General features: G+C 48.8%; 1 protein-coding gene across 5 annotated transcripts in view; it reads left to right on the top strand.

The window, feature by feature from the left end:
• MEF2D (myocyte enhancer factor 2D) overlaps window positions 1–20,514 on the top strand; it is a 176,907-nt gene that overhangs the window by 83,636 nt on the left and 72,757 nt on the right. For all 5 annotated transcript variants that reach the window (XM_067569625.1, XM_067569626.1, XM_067569624.1 and 2 more), the window contains one exon: window positions 7,773–8,052. In XM_067569625.1, coding sequence (XP_067425726.1) covers window positions 7,999–8,052 — 54 coding nt within the window. In that variant the 5' untranslated portion in view covers window positions 7,773–7,998. The remainder of the gene's footprint in view (window positions 1–7,772; window positions 8,053–20,514) is intronic.

Genomic DNA, 20,514 nt, shown 5'->3' with positions numbered 1-20,514 from the left:
TAGCTGAACTTAAGTTTCTGTTCTCACTGCTAGGCCATACTGCCTCACGAAGGCAGGAACAGAGACCAGTGGTCCTCACTCTAACCCACCCCAAGCATCGGTTCTGCAGCCCAGAAATCTCTGAGTCCTTGCTGCCGCTCTTGACACACCCTCTCTGAGACCTGGGAATAAAACACTGGTTTGGGCATTTCAGTTTCCCCTTGTTTTAATAGCTAGACAAGCTATGAGTAGACGCCAGGTGTTCTGGCATGCCAATTCCACTGCTCTAATCTCCCTCCCAGACCTGGAAATACACCCCAAAGGTATGTCTACACTGCAATAAAAACCCCCTGGCGCCAAGTTTCAGAGTCTAGGTTAGCAGGATCGGGCTATGGGGCTAAAAAGAGCTGGGTAGACACCCAGGTTCATGCTGGAGCCGGTGCTCTAAGCTCTTCTCCCTTCACAGGGTCTCGGAACCTGGACTCCAGACCAAGCCTGAACGTCTACACTGCAATTTTATAGCCTCATGGGCCCGTGTCAGCTGACTCAGGCCAGCTCAGGCTGTGCCGCGAGTCTTTGATTGCAGTGTGGATGTACCCCAAGAGTCTATAGCAGCCTGTTTCCCATGCTTCCTTCTTGGAGAAAGCTCCAGTTCCCAGTTGCCTGCTCTCTCCATTTGGCTATACTCCCCCCCCCCTCAAAGCTGGGAATAGAACCCAGCAGTCTTGAGGCCCTGAACCCAGGTGTCCTGACACCCTTTGGCTCCAGACACTGTGGGTTCAGGACATCTCCAATACAAACGATTGGTTTAGAAGAGTCGGCTCCAAGTTCCATAAACAGACAGAGCTCCATTTCTCTCTCCTGTCTTGTGACACACGAGAAGGCAGGATGAAACCAGCAGAAGCTTAGCATCCCGGGGCTGCGGGGCCTTGATTGGGTTGTCAGATTTGGGAGCCTTGTCTTCCTGCCTCAGGGGGCCTCAGTGTTGCTCATTATTGAAAAAGGAAAGGAAAGACAAGGACTGTCAGCAGAGACTGACTTGCAATTCATCCCCTTTGTATAAGCATTAACCCAGCTCCGTTCATGGACAGCTGAATCTCACAGTGGATCTTAATAATGCCTCGCTTTTCCAAATCCCTTTTTTCTCCCTCCTGAAGGTCTGAATTGTCATGGGCTATTTTTTTGGTTGTTGGCTTGTTTGGGAGAAAGGGATTAATTTTGTAAAGTCACAGATTCTTTTTCTCCTTGTTGTGACAGACACAAGAAGCCGTGCAGCATTTTCTTTTTCCTACAGTGTTGTCTAGTGGTGAGAGCAAAGTACTGGATGTCAGGATGCCGGGGGTTTTTTAACCAGCTAGGGAAGAAGTGTTGGCTAACAGTTAAAAGAAGGAGCTAGCTGCCAGGAGTCAGAGGTTTTGTTCCAACTCTGGGAGGTAATGGTCAAAGCAGGTGACTGAGATGTAGGACTCCTGGGTTCCGTATCCAGCTCTGGGAAGGAATATGGTCTAGTGGTTATTGTATTAGGACACCTGAGTTTTAGTTGGGGCTCTGGAGGGGGCGTGCTGTGTAATCCTGTCACTGCCTTTTTCTGTGACTTGATTTTCAGAAATGCTAAGCATCCACTGCTTCTGCTGTAACGCTGATAACTTCAGTATCCAAATCTGTTATTTATTAATCCCGCTAAACTCTTGGCTTAAATAATAACTTGTTGCAGTGAGTTCCACTGGCTAATGGTGGAACAGTAAATTTGTGGGGAACTCCCATTGACTCTAATGGTGCAGAATTAGGCCCTCAGGCCTTAAACGTCAAATATGGCGATTTTGGGTGCCAATTGTGTACCCATCATGAGGCGAGAAGGGCTCAATTTTCAGAGGTGTTGGGGACCCTCAGTTCCGGTTGACTTTGGGAGGCTGCAGATACTCATCCCTTTTGCAAAATCCAGCTTTAAGGTGGCATCCAAAGTCACTGACTGGTTTTGAAAAGAAAGGGCTAGGCAATGTTGCCAACATACACATATTTAACGCAACATATAATTAACTTGTGGAACTCACGGCCACTGGATATTATTTAGGCTTGCAGTAGAAATATGCCAAACAGGATTAGACATTTTTATGGACAATAAGGACATACACACTTATATGTGATAGGATTAAACATTTATAAGGGATGTAAATACTCATGCTCTAGGGCATAAACACTAAGTGCCAGGGTTAGGAAGAAATTTCTCTCAGGATCGGATTATTACATATTTGTATATTAGGGGGTTATTTGTATTGTCCTCTGCAGCAGCTGGATTTGGGACATGAACCAAAGGTCTGATTTTGAACAGCATACACCTTTAGCAGAACATAGAGCCCTTTCAGCCTGAATGCTTTTTATTTCAGGTGAAGAAAAGCAGCAAATGAAGGAAAAACCAGCATAAAGTATCCACGAGAGAGTAATCACTGCATCTCTCTCATTAATGACTGGGTCAGATCCTCAGGTAGTGTAACTCAGCCTCATTTCATTGAGGTCAATGGAACCATGCTGACATATGCCAGCTGAGGTCCATTATGTATATTTCCAGCACGGGGATCTTTCCTGTTGTGATATAAACAGCTAGTGATACACCAGCTTGAGTTGAATGAAACTTTTCCTTTGAAACCTTTTTTTTCTTTTTTTTGGATAGAAAATACCCTGTGAGTAGAAATGTTTCATGGTTTGACAAAAAATAAAAATAGAATTGAACTCTTTGTTTAATCTCAAGGAGGAAAAACAAAGCAAACAGCTCCACTTCTTTCACTTTCCCGCTAGGGGCTGGTTCCTGGTACACATCTAGCATTCTGGCTGAAAGTTTAATCCTCTAGACCAGTGGTTTTCAACCTGTGGGTCCGCAGACTATGTCTAAGGGGTCTGTGAAAAGTCATTACCATAGAACAGTGGCTTTCAATCTGTGGTGTGCAGACCCCTGGGGGTCCTCAGACTATGTCTAAGATTTCCAAAGGGGTCCGCACCTCCATTCTAAATTTTTTAAGTGTCCACAAGCGAAAAAAAGTAGAAAACCACTGAGCTAGCCCATTCTTCTTAGCCAGCTAGACCATTGCCCTGGTCTGATGTAGCAGGAAGTGGGTGATTGGGAAGCACTACTGGCCGGATTTGGTACTGCAGAAGGTGGGCCACTGGCGGGCCCGTAGTCTCACTTGGTATGGCAGAAAGTGGGATACTGAACTACCGGTCCCATGTATCGTGTCCTATCTTATCATTATATAGAGCGGGCCCCCATCACACATGATCATATAGGTCTCGCTTCCCTTTTGCTGTTGCTCTTCCATCGCCAAACCACTGTCGCAACGCTGCAGCTGCACGACCGTTTATTAACTGCAAAGGGAAAGGTGCTTACGTTTAAATAAATAAATAAAAACTAGGGTTCAACCGGTAAATGTCGTTTCAATACCATTTTGCCTGGTAAAGAATCTTGGTACTCGGGAGATCAAAAGAGGTTTTTGTTGCTTGTCTGTCTGTGATCTCCTGTGAATAAGCCTGTCTTAGGGTTCTAAGCGTTCCTCTTTCATGAAAAATGAATAGTGGGTTTTGGAGAAGAAATATTCCCCCTGTTATGCTTTGATACTTGAGTCAATAGGACAGACAAAGAAGCCAATTCCTGCTGCCATGCCATTTATTTATGGCATTATTAGCAAATGTGATAATATATATACACACAGACATTGACTAATATCCTTGGTATAAACCCTTTTACCCAGAATTAAAGTAAGCGATACAGAAGAAATAAAGTAGACACAGTCAAACTTCATGGCAAACAAAGCAGGGAAGACGAGGGCTGCCTGCTTTTTGGGCAGGTAGTCTAGTGGTTAGGACAGTGGAGTGGGAGTCAGATCTCCTGGGAATTCTTCTGGATCTGGGAGGAAGTATGGTCTAGTGTCAGACCAGGGGACCAGGAGTCAAGATTCCTGGGTTCTCTTCCTAGTTTTGCTACATTGATATCTTGTGGCACTGAGTTCCAGGTTAATTCTGCGTTGTGTGAAAAAAATTGTATTGGTGAAGCCGTTGGGAGATCTTAGGATGAAGCGCTATAAATCTGGGCCGGGGCCATATTTATTTCTGTACAGCAACTAGCAAGCACTTGGGGTCTGATTCTGATCCAGGCACTCAAGATGCCGCGGTAGCACAATGTAATATTATTATTACTGTTTTTATTGCTAGCTGGAAAAAGAAGCAGAGGGGAAACTATATGCAAAACTTTCATCCCCATTTTCCCCACCAACATGTGAAATTTCAAGGAAAAATTGTACTCCGAATTTTGAATTTGACCTGCTGTTGTTTTTGTCCACTGAATGAAACCGTGTCGGGGCTCAAAAGCCATTGGGGGAGCTGACGCTTGGGCTGAAAAAGGAGCTGCCAAGAGCTTTTAAGGGTGACGTTGCGAGCTAGAATGGCTCAGCCTAGTCGAAAAACGAAGAGCTGCCAACTTTGGAATCCTATTGCGGGCGGCTCAGCCCCACTCCCTGCTGAGACATGCCGTCTCCTGGGGGCTGATTGTAACACTAAACAGTCGGGTGCTTTGCCTTGCTGGGTCACTTCAGCCTCTTCGAAACACCCCTGAAAATATTCCTGCTGCTCAGGCCTCTTTCTGTGGCCTTTTAGCAGGTGAAATTCACCCCTCTAGGGCCAGCACTAAGCTTAGAGAGGAAGGGAAAGGTGGTGCAGTGGTTAGGGCAGTAGCCATAGAGCTGAGCTTATGTCTCTGCTCTTCCACAAACTTCCTGCGTCCCCTTGGTCAAGTCACTGGGCTGCCTCAGTTCTTCATCCATAAAATGGAGAGAAAAGCATTGACCTCCCTCACAGGGATGTTGTGAGGATAAATACACTAACGGTTGTGAGATAGGGGACATAAAAATGCCTCAGATCGCTTATTGTCTGACGTGTTTGGGGCAGCATTCAGTCTGTGCGCTATCAAAGGCAGGATCAGTGCCTAAATAAACCAATGAAGTCCACTTATCCCCTTTATACAGACCAAGGAACTGAGGCACAGACTGACTTGCCTGGGGTGTGTCTACACATGGGGTGTGTCTACACTGCCGTCAGGGGGTGTGATTGCAGCTCCCGGAGACATACCGGAGTGAACTTTATCTGGCTCGGGTATTGAAGCCGTGGCAGAGAGCATCATGGATGTCAGTGGGAGCTGCCTACGGCCTAGTGTTTCTCCACCCCGCCCCCCGCCATTCTCTCCTTATCACAGCTGAGACCGCATGCGGCGGGACATGCTGGATTCCAGGTTTCCTGGAAGTAGGAGGAACAGCTAGCTGTTGTTATGGAGGGGCCAGCCATGGCTTTGTCATCGGGAATGAGTTGAGTTTTACTCGTAAAGCTGGGATTCCCTTGCTTTGCATTCTGTGAAGAATGACAACACATCTCCCCACCACCCCCCCCCCCCCCCCCGATTGCTGCACTTGCTTTTTCAGAATACAGAATCTGAAGCAGAAAGATTTAAATAAATATCTACCTAAAACCAGAACGATCAGACCATTCCAAATCTGATTGTTGTTAATAACAGAAAAACCCCAAGACCATTTTGGTTTCTTTTTAAAAAAAATTTTTCTCTTCGATGCCCTTTAATAAAGACGTTTCTGTGTGTGATCGGGTACAGACATTTTACAGTGCAAAACTGAAGATTCATGAAGAAAGCGGAGAAGAATGTATCCAGGGTAATCACCAGCCGCTTGCCTTCTTATGACTTAAAAACCAAAACCACAACCCCCTCGCCTCTCCCCCCCTCCACCCCACCACACACACACTGCTTTTCCAGTCACAAAGGAACAGTGATTCACTGGTGTATTATTGCCATCTTCTCCCACCCTCATGTGTGCTTCTTGTTTGTGCCCTGGTCAGTTCTCTGCTGTCTCAAAAGGCCCGTGGAACTTGGGTCGAAGGCTGACCCTGGATTCCTGTCCCCGTTCTATCCCAGACTTGTAGTGCAACCTGCAGTCATGGTTTGAGTTGCTCAGCGCCTGCGGTTTGGGCTATATTCGAAGGCGCTCAGCTCCTAGGTAGGCACTTAATAAAGGGCGGCTTTTCAAAAGGGCTCAGCACCTCCTATGTACTTCTGAAATCTCACCGCTTCCTTTGGTGCTTGACCGAGGTCTGAGATCTTTGGGAAGTCTGGCCATGCGTCTCTTAGCACCTCTGTAAAATGGGCATAACGTGCCCTGATGTCAGTGAAATTTCCATTCGCTTGAAGGCGCCTTTGTGCTGCTGGAGAGGTATAAAGAGGCCTTAAGATAAATAAGAATCAGCCCCAGTAGTTCTCCCTCCCTGGCACCTTTGTCTGCCTTGTCTAGTTGGACTGTAAGCCCTTTGGGGCAGGGGCTCACTCTGCGTACGTACAGCACCTCGCTCAAGGAGGCCCCCATCTCAGTCACGACCCCTAGTCCTTGTACGCAATAAGCAATTAAAACGTAAGGAACCGCCACAGATTAATTTATGCTGAGTCTTCATTTGTCTGGGGGTTGTCTAGATTTTTTGACAGTGCCATGGCTGGACAAACAGCTCAGGCCTGCTCCAGACACAGGTTTTGTCCTGGTATAACTATGTTGGTGTGTGATTTTTTGGGGTTTTTTTTTCCTGATGTAGTAATACCCGTACAGCCACAAGTCTAGATGCACTTATACTGGTATAAAGAGCTTAGTCCCCTTTGCGTATGGAAATGGCCGTATCAGTATAAGCCCATTTATACCAGTCTAGCGGCACCGGCACGCAGCGTTCTGCAGTACAGGTAAAGCAGTGTGGAGGCAAGGTCTGGGGTGACCATCTTTTCAAAATGCAAAAATGCCCTGGGTGGGGTGCCGGGGGGCCCAAGAGCAGGCCCATGTCCCCACCTCCCAGGGCGCACCACCCAGGGCAAGTGGAGGGTCCGGGGCTCCTCATGGAGCAGCACCACAGGGAATCGGGGACAAACAGTGTCTTGGAGTCATTCAGCCCGGGACAGGGACTTGAAATGTACGTTTCGGGACTGTCCTGCCCAATTAGGGACAGGTGGTCACCCGAGCCAGGCCTCAAGGGTGGCCTGCACTTAAAATGTAGATTGACCTAGCTACGTCCCTCAGGAGGAGTGAAAAATTCAGCCCCCTGAGCGGTGTAGTTAAGCTGACTTCTACCCTCCCCCCCCAACCCCCTCCCACAGTGCAGTTGCAACTAGGTTGACAGAAGAATTCTTCCATTGACCTAGCTATCCACCGGAGAGGTGGATTGACTACAGCAATGGAAACCCGCCCTCACTCCCCCATTGATGTAGGAAGCGTCTACAGTCTGGTGCTACAGCAGTGTAATAGCGCCTGTAGTGTAGACGTGGCCTAAGCTACAGTGGTAATGGGTATGGTACAAACCGAGACAGGTTAGCTGCTTTCTGTTACCAGAGTCAGTGTAAATCATCTTAATGCAGTTGTGTTTATCCGGATGGTAGGAAGTTTGTTCTGCATCCTGGTTTTGTGTGTGTATTGTTCTGTTGTTGCATGTATTTAGTTTCTTGAGATTGGAAGCTCCTTGGGGCTGGGATGATCTTTCACTGTGTCTCTGCAGCGTCTAGCACAATGGGGCCCGGGTACCTACTGGAGTCTCTCGCTTTTACCGTAATGCATTGTGGCTCAGAGATTGTCTTTTTGTTCTGTTTGAACCACCCCTAGCACAATGGGATCCTGGTCCATGGTTGGACTGCTAGGTGCTACGGTAATAGGAATAATAATGATTGGCAAAGCTTTGCTTGGAAAATGTTTTCACTCCTTTTTTCCTCTCTTCCCTAGGTTTCCAAGCAGCCCTGGGAGGTCCCTCCACCTGGAATTAACCGGACGGCAGAATAACATGAATTGAGGAAGACACAACCTGGATTTTTGTTTGGTTTTGTTTTAAAAACTTTTACATTTAAAAAAAAAAAAAAATTCTTTCATGAGAACATTTTAAAACCGGGATTACTTTTCCCCTTCCCCGAAAAACAAAGTCATCCCCATACGGTGAGGATTTCCGGAGAAGATGGGGAGGAAAAAGATCCAGATCCAGCGGATAACGGATGAGCGAAATCGACAGGTCAGTCATTCCTGATCTTTTTGTAGGGCTGATTCTGCCCCACCCCCCAACATTGAAGTTCAAAGACCAAACGCCCATTTGTTTGTGCCTCAGTTTCCCATCTGTAAAATGGCCTACATTTTCCAAAGCGATGAGCAATTTTGGCTGCCCAAACTCCGATGTCTTAAAGAGGCTGATTTTTCAGACACTGCAGAGCATCCGCTCTCTGAAAATTCTCCTTTACATTGTCTTAAGTTGGGGCAACCAGCATCGCTAGTTGCTTTGGCAAATGCGGGCCAATGACAGGCGCCCTCCTTTCTAAAGTGGTTTGAGATCAGCAGATGAAAAGTGCTCCAAGGAGGTAAGCCAGCCCGGTTTGTAGCTTGGGAATTTTAGAGGTACAATAGCCAGCTCGATGCAAAGCAGTGGCATTACTGAATAGTGATGCATTAATGGGAGTAAGGTCTGGGGCTGGAGGCTGCAGCTCTTAGAGCTCAGCAAAACTTTTCCATCTAAACATTTTGTTCCAGATGGAAAGTGCCCCCTTCTCCTCCACCCAGTCCCCAGGGGTTACGACCTGGAGTCCTGTCCGTCGTGATGGAGGTGCGGCTGGGCCAAACCTGAACTTTGCTGTGATCCTGCATGCCAGATCACAGCAGCACTCAAGTTTAGGGGGCATCGCAAACGGGGGGAGGATTGGGGCAAACAGTCCCTTTTTGCCCCCCTCCGGATGGCCCTGTCACCACTTTGCAGGATCGAGCCCAGGTTGTGCATATGGAGCATCTGTCTCGCCCCTCGCAGTTGCAAGATTTGGGCATGAGTGTTTCACAGCTGAGGCTCTGCTCTGGAGCAGTCCCTGGGTTCCCTGGGGACCCTGAGCTTGGATTGCCACAGGCGATTGTGACAGCTGACATGGTGGCCAACACACGGGGGATTGAACGGCAGATCTCTCGACCTAAAAACATCCACAGCTACAGGTTGAGCTGAAAAGCCCAGGGTCTGTAATTTGGAGCTGGAACAATTTATATCCTTGGAATCTGGGCATAGATTGGGGTCTCGGGACAATGGCGTCTACAATGATCTGCCCATAAGCCACCCGTGTTGCTGCAGAATCGAAAGACGGCACTGTCTCCACCCAGACTGCTTGGCGGTGGGTTGTCAGTTTTCCCTGAGTGTGGAATCCATGGATGGGGGAAGAGAAACAATATCATAGACATGCGGGACAGCTCTGCACGAGCCGGAGGACGGATCAGATAATCAGGATCAGATAATCAGGCAGGCCTGTCTCTCTCTCTCTGAAATAAGAGGAGTAGCTCTGAGTTATAATAAGCAAAACTTACCCCCACCTGCATCGTGCCCCAGTGATTGCTGTACTTGCCAGAAGCCCTGCCGTTCCATAGCTGGCAGTGGGGATTCTTCGAGGAGGCTGCTATGGGGAAGTTGTGGGTTATTGCTGCAGCAGAATTCTCCTAACCTTCAGGGAACACCCTCAAGGTTATTAGGTCTTAAAATTAACCCACCGTGACAGATGCCCTGTTTAGTAGTTCTTACCTTACGGATCCGTAAACCCAGTGGGTTTGTTATCTTGATAGCAATCCGGGAGCCTGCAAAGCCTATTCCAAAAAAAAAAAACCAAAAAAAGCAAGCTCTGGTGTGCATGTTCTGCGTGATAAAAGCTTAGTGAGGGAGTGTGGGCTAGAGCTCAGAGCTGGGGGCAAGGAGTCAGGACTCCTGGGTTCCATTTTTCTGCTCCGAGAGGGCGTGGTCACTGCTGGGGAACGAGCGTTAGGAGTCCTGGGTTCTGCTCCCACATAGTCTAGTGGCTACAGCTGGGGAACAGGCTTAGTGGCTAGAACTGGGTGTGGGGGGGGGTAGAGATCTGCACTTCTGAGGCCAGATTTTCCAAAGGTCTCCACTCCCGACAGGCAGCTAGAGCTGCTGAAAAGCTGGCTCTGTTTTCAGTGCCTAAATGGCAGCTGTTCGTCGCGTCACGTGATGCCCGACTGGACGGTGCTCAGATGCTGCGATGAAGCACGCGATATAAGGACCTCTGTAGATGCCAACAGAATTGAGCTCTTTGGAAAACAGGGCCCCAGGCGTGCTGAGACCTCGAACCCCTGTATCTCCTGCAACAAGCAGGGTGCACTTAGCCTGTGACAGGGTCTGCCACCTCAGAGCGAACCTCAGGAGAGAAGTGCAAGGCATACAGGTGAAAGCCTGCGGCACTTGTGAGTGGGGCTGCAGGTCCGAAATTGGTCACTGGTTTCATCTCTGGACCCGCAATTGGCGACTGTCACTTCTCCGTCGAACTCGACGGGTGACTCCTCAGCATTCCTAACCCAGCATAGGGATTTTGCTGCTAAAAGAAAAACCATTAGCAGCAAGTTCCACCAAGTCGCTTTTTCGTTCCACGTTGAAACAAGAGAAAATTGCAGGTTTTCTTCATTAAAGTTTCACTTGGGCGGGCGAAGGGGGGAGAAATATTTCCGAAAGTATCCCAGTTGCTCAGGGCACTGTTTATTTCCATAACTAGCAGGAAATGGTGCATTAGTGATTATTAAAGGAGCTGGAGCTTTTTTATTAGGGCAGCACGGCTATCTGGCATGCCAGTACATTGCTGAATGCCGTACATAGGCAGGAGGTTATAACATATATAAAGCCGGTTATTGGAGCCCCATTAGAAGTTAAAATGAATGGAAAATATTTAGTAATCCTGGAGTTTGATGGCCTGCTCTAGCCCAGTTTTATAACCCTTTAGGAAAGGAAAGAGTGAATTTGCTGCCAAAGCCCAGGGTCCAAGTGAACTGGATGTTTCGGGGGGGTGGTTAAATTGCTATATGGTCTGTGAGTTCCTTTAGCCAAACTTGGGTGAGAAGACAGTTGGGAGGAAGGGCTTGAGATTAAAGCACTGGAGTAGGACCTGGTAGATGTGGGTTTGGTTTGTGGCTTTCTGCACTGACTCACCTTGGGCAAGTCAGTTAATCTGTACATGCCTCAATGGCCTGGGGCTTATGAGACCTGGGTTCTGTGCCCAGCTCTGCCATTGGCCTGCTGGGCGACCTCGGGCAAGTCACTTCCCGTTTCTCCATCTGTAAAATGGGGATAATCACCCCTTGTCTGTCATCTTATACATAGATTGTAAGCTCCTCAGGGCAGGGAGTGTCTCTGTTCTGTGTTTGTACAGCACCTAGTACCACAGAACCTCGATCCATGACTGGGGACCCTCTGTTTGCTCCCATCGAATAAATAAATAACAATGTGGAGAGGGTGTAAAAATGAACAAAGAAAGGGGTAAGAGGTGGTCAATATTGGCTGTAGGACTCAGTTTCTCCTACCTGCCCACAGGTCACCTTTGTGAAGGACTTTTCTCCACTGATTTTGTGGTTAGGCGGGGAATAGGAGATGGGTGTGACAGTCGGGTTCGGGTTCCCACGGGAGCTACTTCAGCATTGCCAGCTCTTGCAATTTTATCGTGAGTCTCACGATATCAGGTGCTTTTTTCAAAACTCCAACTCCTGGAGTCAGGTGATTAGACAAGACTGTTGACTTGCTTTTTTTAATTTTAATTTCTAACCTTCATGATTACAGAGGACAGCTGGGGAATGTGACCTGAGCATCATCCAAAAGGCTCAGAAACCAGAAAGCCTATAGAAAGTGCCTCCCCCGCCCGCCCCCCGTGGTTAAAAAACCCCCAACTCATTATTTTTAATCCAGTCTCATGTTTTTGGGGGGCCTGCCTCATGAGTTCTGAATGGTTGGGGTTAGCAGCACTGGCTGCTGCGCTTCTCACAGTGCCACAGCTCTGTGTGGACTGGGGGCCAGGTCTGCTGACATCAACAACCAGGCTCTTCCTTTGAAGATGACGGTCATCCCCATGCAGCCTCAGTTAAGCTTTGTGCTAACCATCCGTGCAGGGGCGAAATAAACGCCTAGCTACCTGGGCTTGGATTTCCAGGGGTGCTGAGCAGAAGAGCCCACATTGAAATTGACAGTGGGGTGAATAGTGCCAACATTTGATGGCACGCACTGGATCCACTGGCTGTCATGCCGACCAATACTGTGTCATTGTCTCCTTGTATTCCCCCATCTTCTGTATCCCTATGTTGTCTTGTATTTAGCACCCGAGTGGCCCGGTCCTGTGCTCCTAAGTGCTACGGTAATATAAGAGCCACTGAGATCATGGCCCCAGTGTGCAAGGCGCTGTACATACACATAGTGAGATAGAGAGAGCCCTGCTTCAAAGAGATCCCAGTCTAAATAGACCAAGCGGGGGAAATGAGACACAGAGAGAAAGTGACTTACCCGAAAGGTCAGTGTTGGCGCTGGAGCCCAGGTTTCCAGCGTCTCGGCGCTGTGCCCGATCTGCCAGGTCACGCTGCACTCCTTGGAGCACCTCTCTCCTCCGCCTTTCTTCCTGCTTTGCCACAGCACTGCCGGCAGGAGAGATGCAGGGAGCTCGGGAGCCAACAGTGAGGACAAAAACAACGAGGGGAAAAAAAAAAAGGGAATCTGGCAGTGGGATTTATAGCTACTATAAAGGGCTAATGGAAAAAGAAAAAGAGAGCTGAGTACAGTATGTGCACGATACCTATAATAAAAACACAAAGTGGGTCTGATACAAAGAGAGAGACAATTGAGGGCTTGAGAACATCTGGCTGGAACGGTCGCCTGGGGGCGAGTCAAGGGGCTCCTTTATCTTTCCTGCAGCTTTTTTTTAAAATCTTGTTCTCTCTCTGCCCTCCCATTGTCATCACAAACATTTCGAACTGGGATGCTTCTTATCTGACACTGCTGGGATTCCATAAAGAACCTCCCAGTCGCCCCCCCGCCCAGGCTTTGAACCACGCTCTTTGCCTCTTTGCATGATCAAGGAATGTATCGGTTTGCTTTTAAAACAAACCCAGCGCAAACCCTCTCTGAGCCAAGAAGTTAACGAAGCAGCAGGCTGTTTAATTGGTCATCAGAGCTGGCTTCAGAGTCAATGATTTCCCCTCGCTCCCTCCCTTGCCCAGCAACGATGCGCTGGGATGAGAGGCAAGAAGCAGCTTTTGGAAGAATCACAGCTCTGGGCAGCGGGCCCGATCCCCATCTGGTGGAGATCGGTGCAGCTCTGTTGATGCCATTGGCTCTACGCTGGTTTAAATCAGCCCAAGATCTGGCCCATGGTCTATTTAGGTATTTATATGGTCCCTTAGTACCTGAGCTGCTCACAGACCTGAGTGATTCTGAAAGGAGGGTAGCGTGGCTCAGTGGATTGGGTGCCTGTCTGATGCTCAGAAGACTTATGGACTTCGAGGTCAGAGAGGGCCATTATGATCCTGTAGTCTGATCTCCTGCATAATCCAGGCCTTAGAAACTCACTCAGTGATTCCTGTATCAAGCCCTTTATCTTCCAGCTGCGCTATAGCGGTGCTTTGGAAAGAAATCCAGTCCTGATTTAAAGACGTTGTGTGATGGAGAATCTGCTGCATCCTTAGCTGAGACCTCGGCAGCTGTGTCCACGATCAGTCAAACTCTCAACCCTCTGATCCGAAGTCAGATGCCTTATCCATTAGGCACACGTTCATGGGACCTGCAGCCTCCCTTTGGCCCTGCTACAGTCTTTCTGTGTGACCTTGGTCATGTTACTTAATGCCTTTGGGACTCAGTTCCTCATCAGAAAAATAGGCATAATAATCATTCCTTTTCCTGCCCGTATCTATTTAGATTGTAAATCTATTCCTTCTCTCACTCTGTGTACGTACAGCGCCTAGCACAATGGGGCTCGGATCTCACTTGCAGTCTCTAGGCGCTAATAAAGGTCCCACCTTTCTTACATCGTTTCTCACCCCTCTATTGTTTCAGTTCCAGGATCTAAACCCATGGTCCCCCAAATTTTTACCCAGCGCCCCCACTTACCTCTGTCTGTGCCCACCTGTCCCTTCCCCATCTGGGGGCGGGGAGATGGTTGGGGCTAGGGGCTGTGGCTGGGAGTGGGGCCACGGCCGGAGCAGAGCTTTGAGTGGCTGGGTGGCCCAGCCCAGCCCACCTCCTCCCCTCCCCCCGAACTTTGGGTGTGATTCACAAGTTTGGGGACCTTTGCTCTAAACTGTCCATAGGGGTGTGTTGTGGACATCGTATGACTCCGGAACCGCCCTAACTAGTTGCACAGTATTGACTCAAAATGGGGTGGGGAAAACTGGTTTTAATCCAAAACTCAGGTCCGCCCTGCATCCTTAGCCCATGCTGGGTGGCAGCTCAGCTATTACATTTTCCATCCCCGTCTCCATGGAAGCTTTTCCTGAGATCCTGAGAGGGGAGAATCTCGCCTCTCTCGTGCTGCTCACCAGGAGCTAAGGACTCTGATGCTGCTGAATTATGCATGTGCCGTGGCTCTACCTCTGGAAATCAAGGTCTTCCCATTAATGCTGCTTTACATGTGGGTTGTTGCCGCATATTACCCCCCCCCCCCTGTGTGTGTGTGTGTGTGTGTGTGTGTGTGCTCGCTTTAGGGTGTACACGCTTGCTTACATACCAGAACTATTAGCTCTCGACCGAACCTGACCTCACTGAATACTTGCAATTAGGCAGGTTCTTGGATTGTCGTTATTTAACACTGATATGGCAGTAGCACCCATTGTGCTAGGAGCTGTACGAACACATAGCAAAGGCCCCAAAGAGCTTACAATCCCAGGCCCTGACCCTTTTCTCAAGGATGCCTGATCCATCATTATTACATGTGTTGCGGTAGCACCCAAAGCATAGTTTCTCAACCTGGGGTATGCGAGACACAGGCAGGGGGTACGCGGTGAAAAACCCAGTGAAGGGAGGCCATGGGGAGCGCTGCTATCCACTCTGGTGGGCCGCTTGTGCCTGCTCAGACCTCACAAGTTCCCGCCTGTGTGAGGAGAACCCCACGTTACTCCGCCATCAGGCCATAGTCATTGGCTGGCGTTGACCTTTGCTCCTATATGGAGGAAGGGGAGGATGAAGGAGGGGAGAAACAGCAGGGGGTTTTGTGATCTACACAGCACTGCAGAACTCAGAACTCTCCTGCTTTATGAGAAATACAGTCGTCCAGCAGTAAAGGGGGAAAAGGTTGCATTTCTCAGAGTGGAAAATTGAGTGTTGGGTACTTATTACAATTTTCAGAAGTTAGGGGGCACCTGTTACCTAAAAGGTTGAGAAACACTGACCTAAAGGACTCAGGCTAGAGCGGAGCTCCATTGTATGCACACATAGGAAGACACAGACCGGGCTCCGGAGAGCGTACCGTCCGAGTTGAAGAGACAGACGAAGGTGTTTTGCAGATGGGGGACCCGAGGCCTGTAGGGATTAAGTGAGTCATTGCAGGTCACACAGATCACCCAAATCCAACTCTAGAGCCTTGACCACACGACCATCCTTCCCGTCTGGGTGATCTCTGGGGAGTAACCAATGATTCTGCTCCCTGTGCAAATGTAATTCCTAAATAATCATTTGCCTCGGCCGTGTAAGGATCTCCAAGATGTTGGGGCCCTGATCCAAAGCCCTGCACGTCGGTGGCAGAGTGAAAACCAAAGATAGGTCTCCTGAGAGCTAGTCCGCTGCCTTAGCTGCAAGTCCTGTCTTCCTCTCTTGAGCTGTGTGGGTCTCGTATGGACCTTGCCAGACCTGATCTGCATCTTTGCAACATCAGTGTGCTGCACCGAGTTCTATTTAGACTCCAAGGGCATGATTTTGGCTGAGCTAGGAAATCAAGTTGACTCCCCTGAAATCAATGGAGTTACCATTGATCAATGACACTAGAATCAAGGCCCTAGAGTAGAAACCAAACACAAGAGAGGAGAGCCAGTAATAGTCTCTAATGACATTAGGGGAATTATGGATAGGATTTGCCATAACAGATCAGCTCACTAGTCCATCAAGGCGAGTCTGGCAAAGGCCAGTACCTGATGCATCAGGGGAAGACAAAAATCCTCCTATAGCACAGGACTGTGTGTGGAAGTAATTCCTTCCTGACCCCTATTGTGATCAGCTTATGCCCTGGAGCATGAGATTTAATTACCCTCTTATAAGGTTAATTCTTCTAGATGAGGGTCAGGCTCATGTAAATCCCAGCCTGTCTGCTTAGCTACAGTTGAAAGATTTTTGGTTTCTTTCCTTTTTCACGGTAACGTGGTAGACTTGAATGGCAGGATAATGTTAACTGATGGTTAGTATATATCAGGGGCTTTGCTAGTGGCTAGAACTAAGCACTGAAAGTTGGGACTCTGGGGTTCTATTCCTGGAACTGGAAGGAGGGGTGGGTCTAGATATAGCAGCGTTGAGTGGGCGACAGGACTCCACAGGGTTCAATTCCTAATTCTGGAGAGGAAGTATAACCTAGTCATTAAGTTGAGGATCCTGGACTCCTGGGTGCTATTTCTGATTCTGCCAGAGTCTGGTTTGTTGATCTTGTCTGCAGAGCAGGGAATTTAACACCAAACCCTAACCACTGGACCATCCTTCTTGTCTCAGAGGGTTGAGAGCACCCAGCATGCTTGCTCTGCTCTCCCCCTTTTCCAGGTTCAGCTCAACAGATATGGCCATGAGCCACATCCTTGCCCCCATCGGTCCCAGGTAGCCCTGTAATTGGTCACTCTCAGTGTTGCCACCACGGAGTGAGCCCAGTGGGACAAACTCCAGCTGTGACCCCATGAAACGTCACAGCACAGCGTGTAAGGGCTGTTTATTGACACATCACAGTGAATCAAATCATTCTAGCTCCTGTCTCCTCCTTGGGTGTGCATCTTATATGGCCATGGACACCTGATTGAAGTGAGTCTGAAATGTTCCCACCTTGAGTGTAACTGAGCCAAGGATCTGGAATTGGTAGCATGGGATTATCTACCACTGGGCACAGCTGTAGCAGGCTCCACATGCCATTGCAGGTCCTCAACCATATTCCTGCTTGGCGTGATTCCGTCAAAGTCAAAACCGTTAGACAGGGGATGAATCTGGTGCAATGTTTTGTGGATTCCCAAAACAGAAACCTCTAAATAAAGCTCTTCATCATTTTTTGTGTGAACTTTTTTGGGGGGGTCAAATAATGGCCTTTTTATCCAAAAACAAAACTTTGCATCTGCGGTATCAATTTTTTTTCCCCCCTCATTTTCCACAAAACTTTCCATGATATATATTCCTGGCATTTTTACAAAAATCATTTTCAAAACGGTTGTGTACTGAAAACCCGAAAAAAACCGCGGTTTTAGTAAAAGAACAATTTTAGTAACCAAAAAAAAAATAGCATTGTGGGAAAAGTTCATGAAAACCTGAGTTCGTGTTGAACCCTGTGTTGTTACACAAATACATTTTCAGATTAATTTCACCCCATCAGCTGTAGCTGAATGACTCATGGACAGATCCGGTTTCTGTGAACCTATTTGTTGTGCATAGGTGTCTACCAGATAACTTACTGATTTTCAACCCGCTGGCCCATTTGCAAGCTATCTGTTATTTCTGCGTCTGGTCTGTGTCTCTGGTCCTCCGAGTCACAAGCTGTTGTTTCTGTCATCCAGTGGGGGAGAGGAATTTGTTTAAAGGGAAGGTGAAAAGAATCAGCAAATATAACTAGCCTATATTCCCAGGAGCTGAGTCTCAGTGACACTAAAAAGGTTTGTCTACCCTTAGAGCTGTGGGTGTGGTTCTCAGTTCGAGGGGACATTCCCACGCTCGCTCTGATTGAGCCAGCACACTCAAAAGGGAATGTAGTTGTGACAGAAATGGCAGCAGGGGTTAGCCAACCAAGTACTTCGATTGTGTCTTAGATGAGCCCAAACTCGGGGTGGCTAGCTTCTCGCAGGGCCGCGGCTACACGATCTTGATCAGAGCTGGCGGGGGGGTTGAAATCGGGTGCAAAATGCGTTAAAGGCCTCTTTATGCTACCAGAGCCCTGTGAAGGGGCTTTGCTCAGTGTGAATGAGAGGAGTTCGCACGGTGGACTTGAGAACAAAACGCCATTGGGGCAGCTCTGGGATTCCTGGCCAGTTTCATGAATAACCTGGCTGTTGTGTGACTGCTCATATAGGAATGACTCTGGGAATAAGAGTGGAGCCGGCTCCCCCCTGTAGTGGTGAGACAGTGTACCGGCTGCTTTGGTGTTACTCGCCCAGTTCTTCAAGAAACCTTTTCTTTTCAGAGGGGGAAGATCAAATTTATTTTAATTTCTCTCACTTTCTCAGTTCATATGTGTGGTTCTATCCATTCATCCATCCATCCCCATACACACCCTTCCATCTAGCTAGCTATTACCATATATACCCCTCCATCTAGCTAGCTGTCCCCATACATACCCCAGTATCTAATCCAGTGGTTTTCAGCCTGTGGTCTGAGGTCCACAGACTGTCTTAGATTTCCAAAGGGGTCCACACCTCCATTTGAAATTTTGTAAGGGTTCACAAATGAAAAAGGGTTGAAAACCACTGATCTAATCTGTCTGTCCCCATACACACCCCTTTCTCTATCTAGTTATATCCCCATTCTTACCCCTCTATCTAGCCATCTAACCTATCAATCTCTGTAAACACTCCCATATATGAATCTATCATCCATCCATCCATCCATCGCCCACCTATCTGGTCTCTGAGCCCTGGACTCAGTTGCTCAGATGCTAAGGTGATGGCTGCTCTGCCACTAGACAGAATGAGATGCCTTTCAGTGGGGGAAAGAGCTGCCCCTTATAAGCGTGGTGCACAGGGCATTTTAATTCCCCTCTCCTTGCAAGAGCCAGGGGAGAGAATGGCTGGTGGCTCCCCACGTAAGCCCCTGGGAGCAGAAGTTTTGAGCTTCCAAGATATCCTTATCATGCAGCAAGGTTAAGCTGCTCCCTCCCCCCGTCTGTCAGCGGGCAGCAGAGAGCGAGGTGGAGTCTGACGATCATCCTGAAGTAATTTGATTTGCCCGTCGAGCAGGCTGGCGCTCTCGGAGACCCTGGCAACGTGACCGTGACGGCTCAGAGGCAGAGAGAGAGAGGGAGTTAGTCCAGAAGACAAAGTATCAGAGGGGTTAGCCGCCTCACGTGGCGGGGAGCAGCTGCGAGGTGTGCCGTCCCTGCACTTTAAAAGGGATGAGAGGATTAGAGCCGAATCTCGTTACTACTTAATCACATCAGAGAGGGGAGGGAAGAGGCTGGGAGGGTGGAGCTGGCGGCCACCCAACCTAAGCCCCGGGTGAGGCACCCAATGTAAACCCCCGGGCCCGATGCTCCTGGGCACCGAGGGCTCGTCCACACTTGGAACGCTAGCACGGCACCGCCGGAGCACACGCCGGCTCCGCCGACAGGAGGGGTTCCCCGGTCGACGTCGATGATCCACCTCCCCGAGAAGTGGAAGCAAGGTTGACGGAAGAATTCATCCATCGCCCTCGTCCTGTCTACACGGAGACTTAGGCGGGGTAAACTACCCTGCTCAGGGGTGCGGGTTATTCACACCCTTGAGCGACGTAGTTATGCCCGGGGCTAGGGCCCCTGTAACACTGCCAGAGCAGTGTAGAGGGGCCAGGGAGAATCAGAGCAAGAGACGGGCCCTGCCCCCAGGTGCTTACAGGCGAAGGCTCCAGTTCAAGGAAGGGTTTAAGCAGGTGCTTAACTTTAAGCGCTTAACGCCATCTGAACAGGGATGCTTTCCTAAACCGGGGCCTAAAACGCAGTGGAGACGTCCCCTCAGCGTGCAGCAGGCTACAGACGTGTCTGCGTAGACAAGCCCTGAGATTGTAAGTTCATCAGGGCAAGGACCGTCTCTCGCTTTGTGTGCGTGCGGCACCCAGCGGCAGGAGTTGCTGTAATGCCTGTGATCGTGTTGGAACTGGACAGCAAAGCAGATTTATTGGCTCACTGGCGCGTTCTCCTCCCCGGCCCCAGCTTGATGCAGCGTCACTTTCTGAGCAGCCTTAGGGCAGAAGCCCCAGCTGAGCTCAGGGCCCTGTTGCGCTAGGCACTGTACGTGCACACAGTGTGAGACAGTCACTCAGACCAAATGATACCTTACGGCATTTAAACCAGTCTTCGGATACCTGTCTCGGTTTCAGCGCGTTTGTAAGTGCGGTGGTTTGCACGTTGTCCAAGAGCAGATTTTCCTCAACCTTCATTTAGCCGCTGACAGTTTGGTCGAGACTGATTTGCTCTTTGAAATTTTGGGCCCGGGAATTTCAGCAACGGGTCCTTGTTCTGCTAGCTGTTTGCAAGCCTTCAGCAGCTGTGTGGTGTTGCTTAGTTTTGATTGGCTGTGTTGGTTGCTTGGTTTCTCTTGACCCTCTCTGATTGGATGAGGGGGATTCTGAGGGTGTGATCCTCATTTATACTAAGGCCCTTTTACACTCATGTCTGTCGGTGCAAAAGGATTCAACTATAATTTCCACCCATTTTGAAGCCCCTTTACACCACCACAGCCATGTAAAGAGACCTTAGGATAAATAAGATTCTGGCCTATTTCAGTCTGAATGGTAAGGGCCTGATCTTGCAAATCCTTGCTCTCATGAGTATTCCTT

The sequence above is a fragment of the Emydura macquarii genome, unplaced genomic scaffold (assembly GCF_026122565.2).
Source record: "Emydura macquarii macquarii isolate MOO-44397 ecotype Brisbane River unplaced genomic scaffold, CSIRO-AGI_Emac_v2 contig_2924, whole genome shotgun sequence".
In the NCBI taxonomy this organism is placed as follows: Eukaryota; Metazoa; Chordata; order Testudines; family Chelidae; genus Emydura; species Emydura macquarii.
The sequence above is the reverse complement of the archived record's forward strand: the minus strand, read 5'-3'. Positions and strand labels throughout refer to the sequence as shown.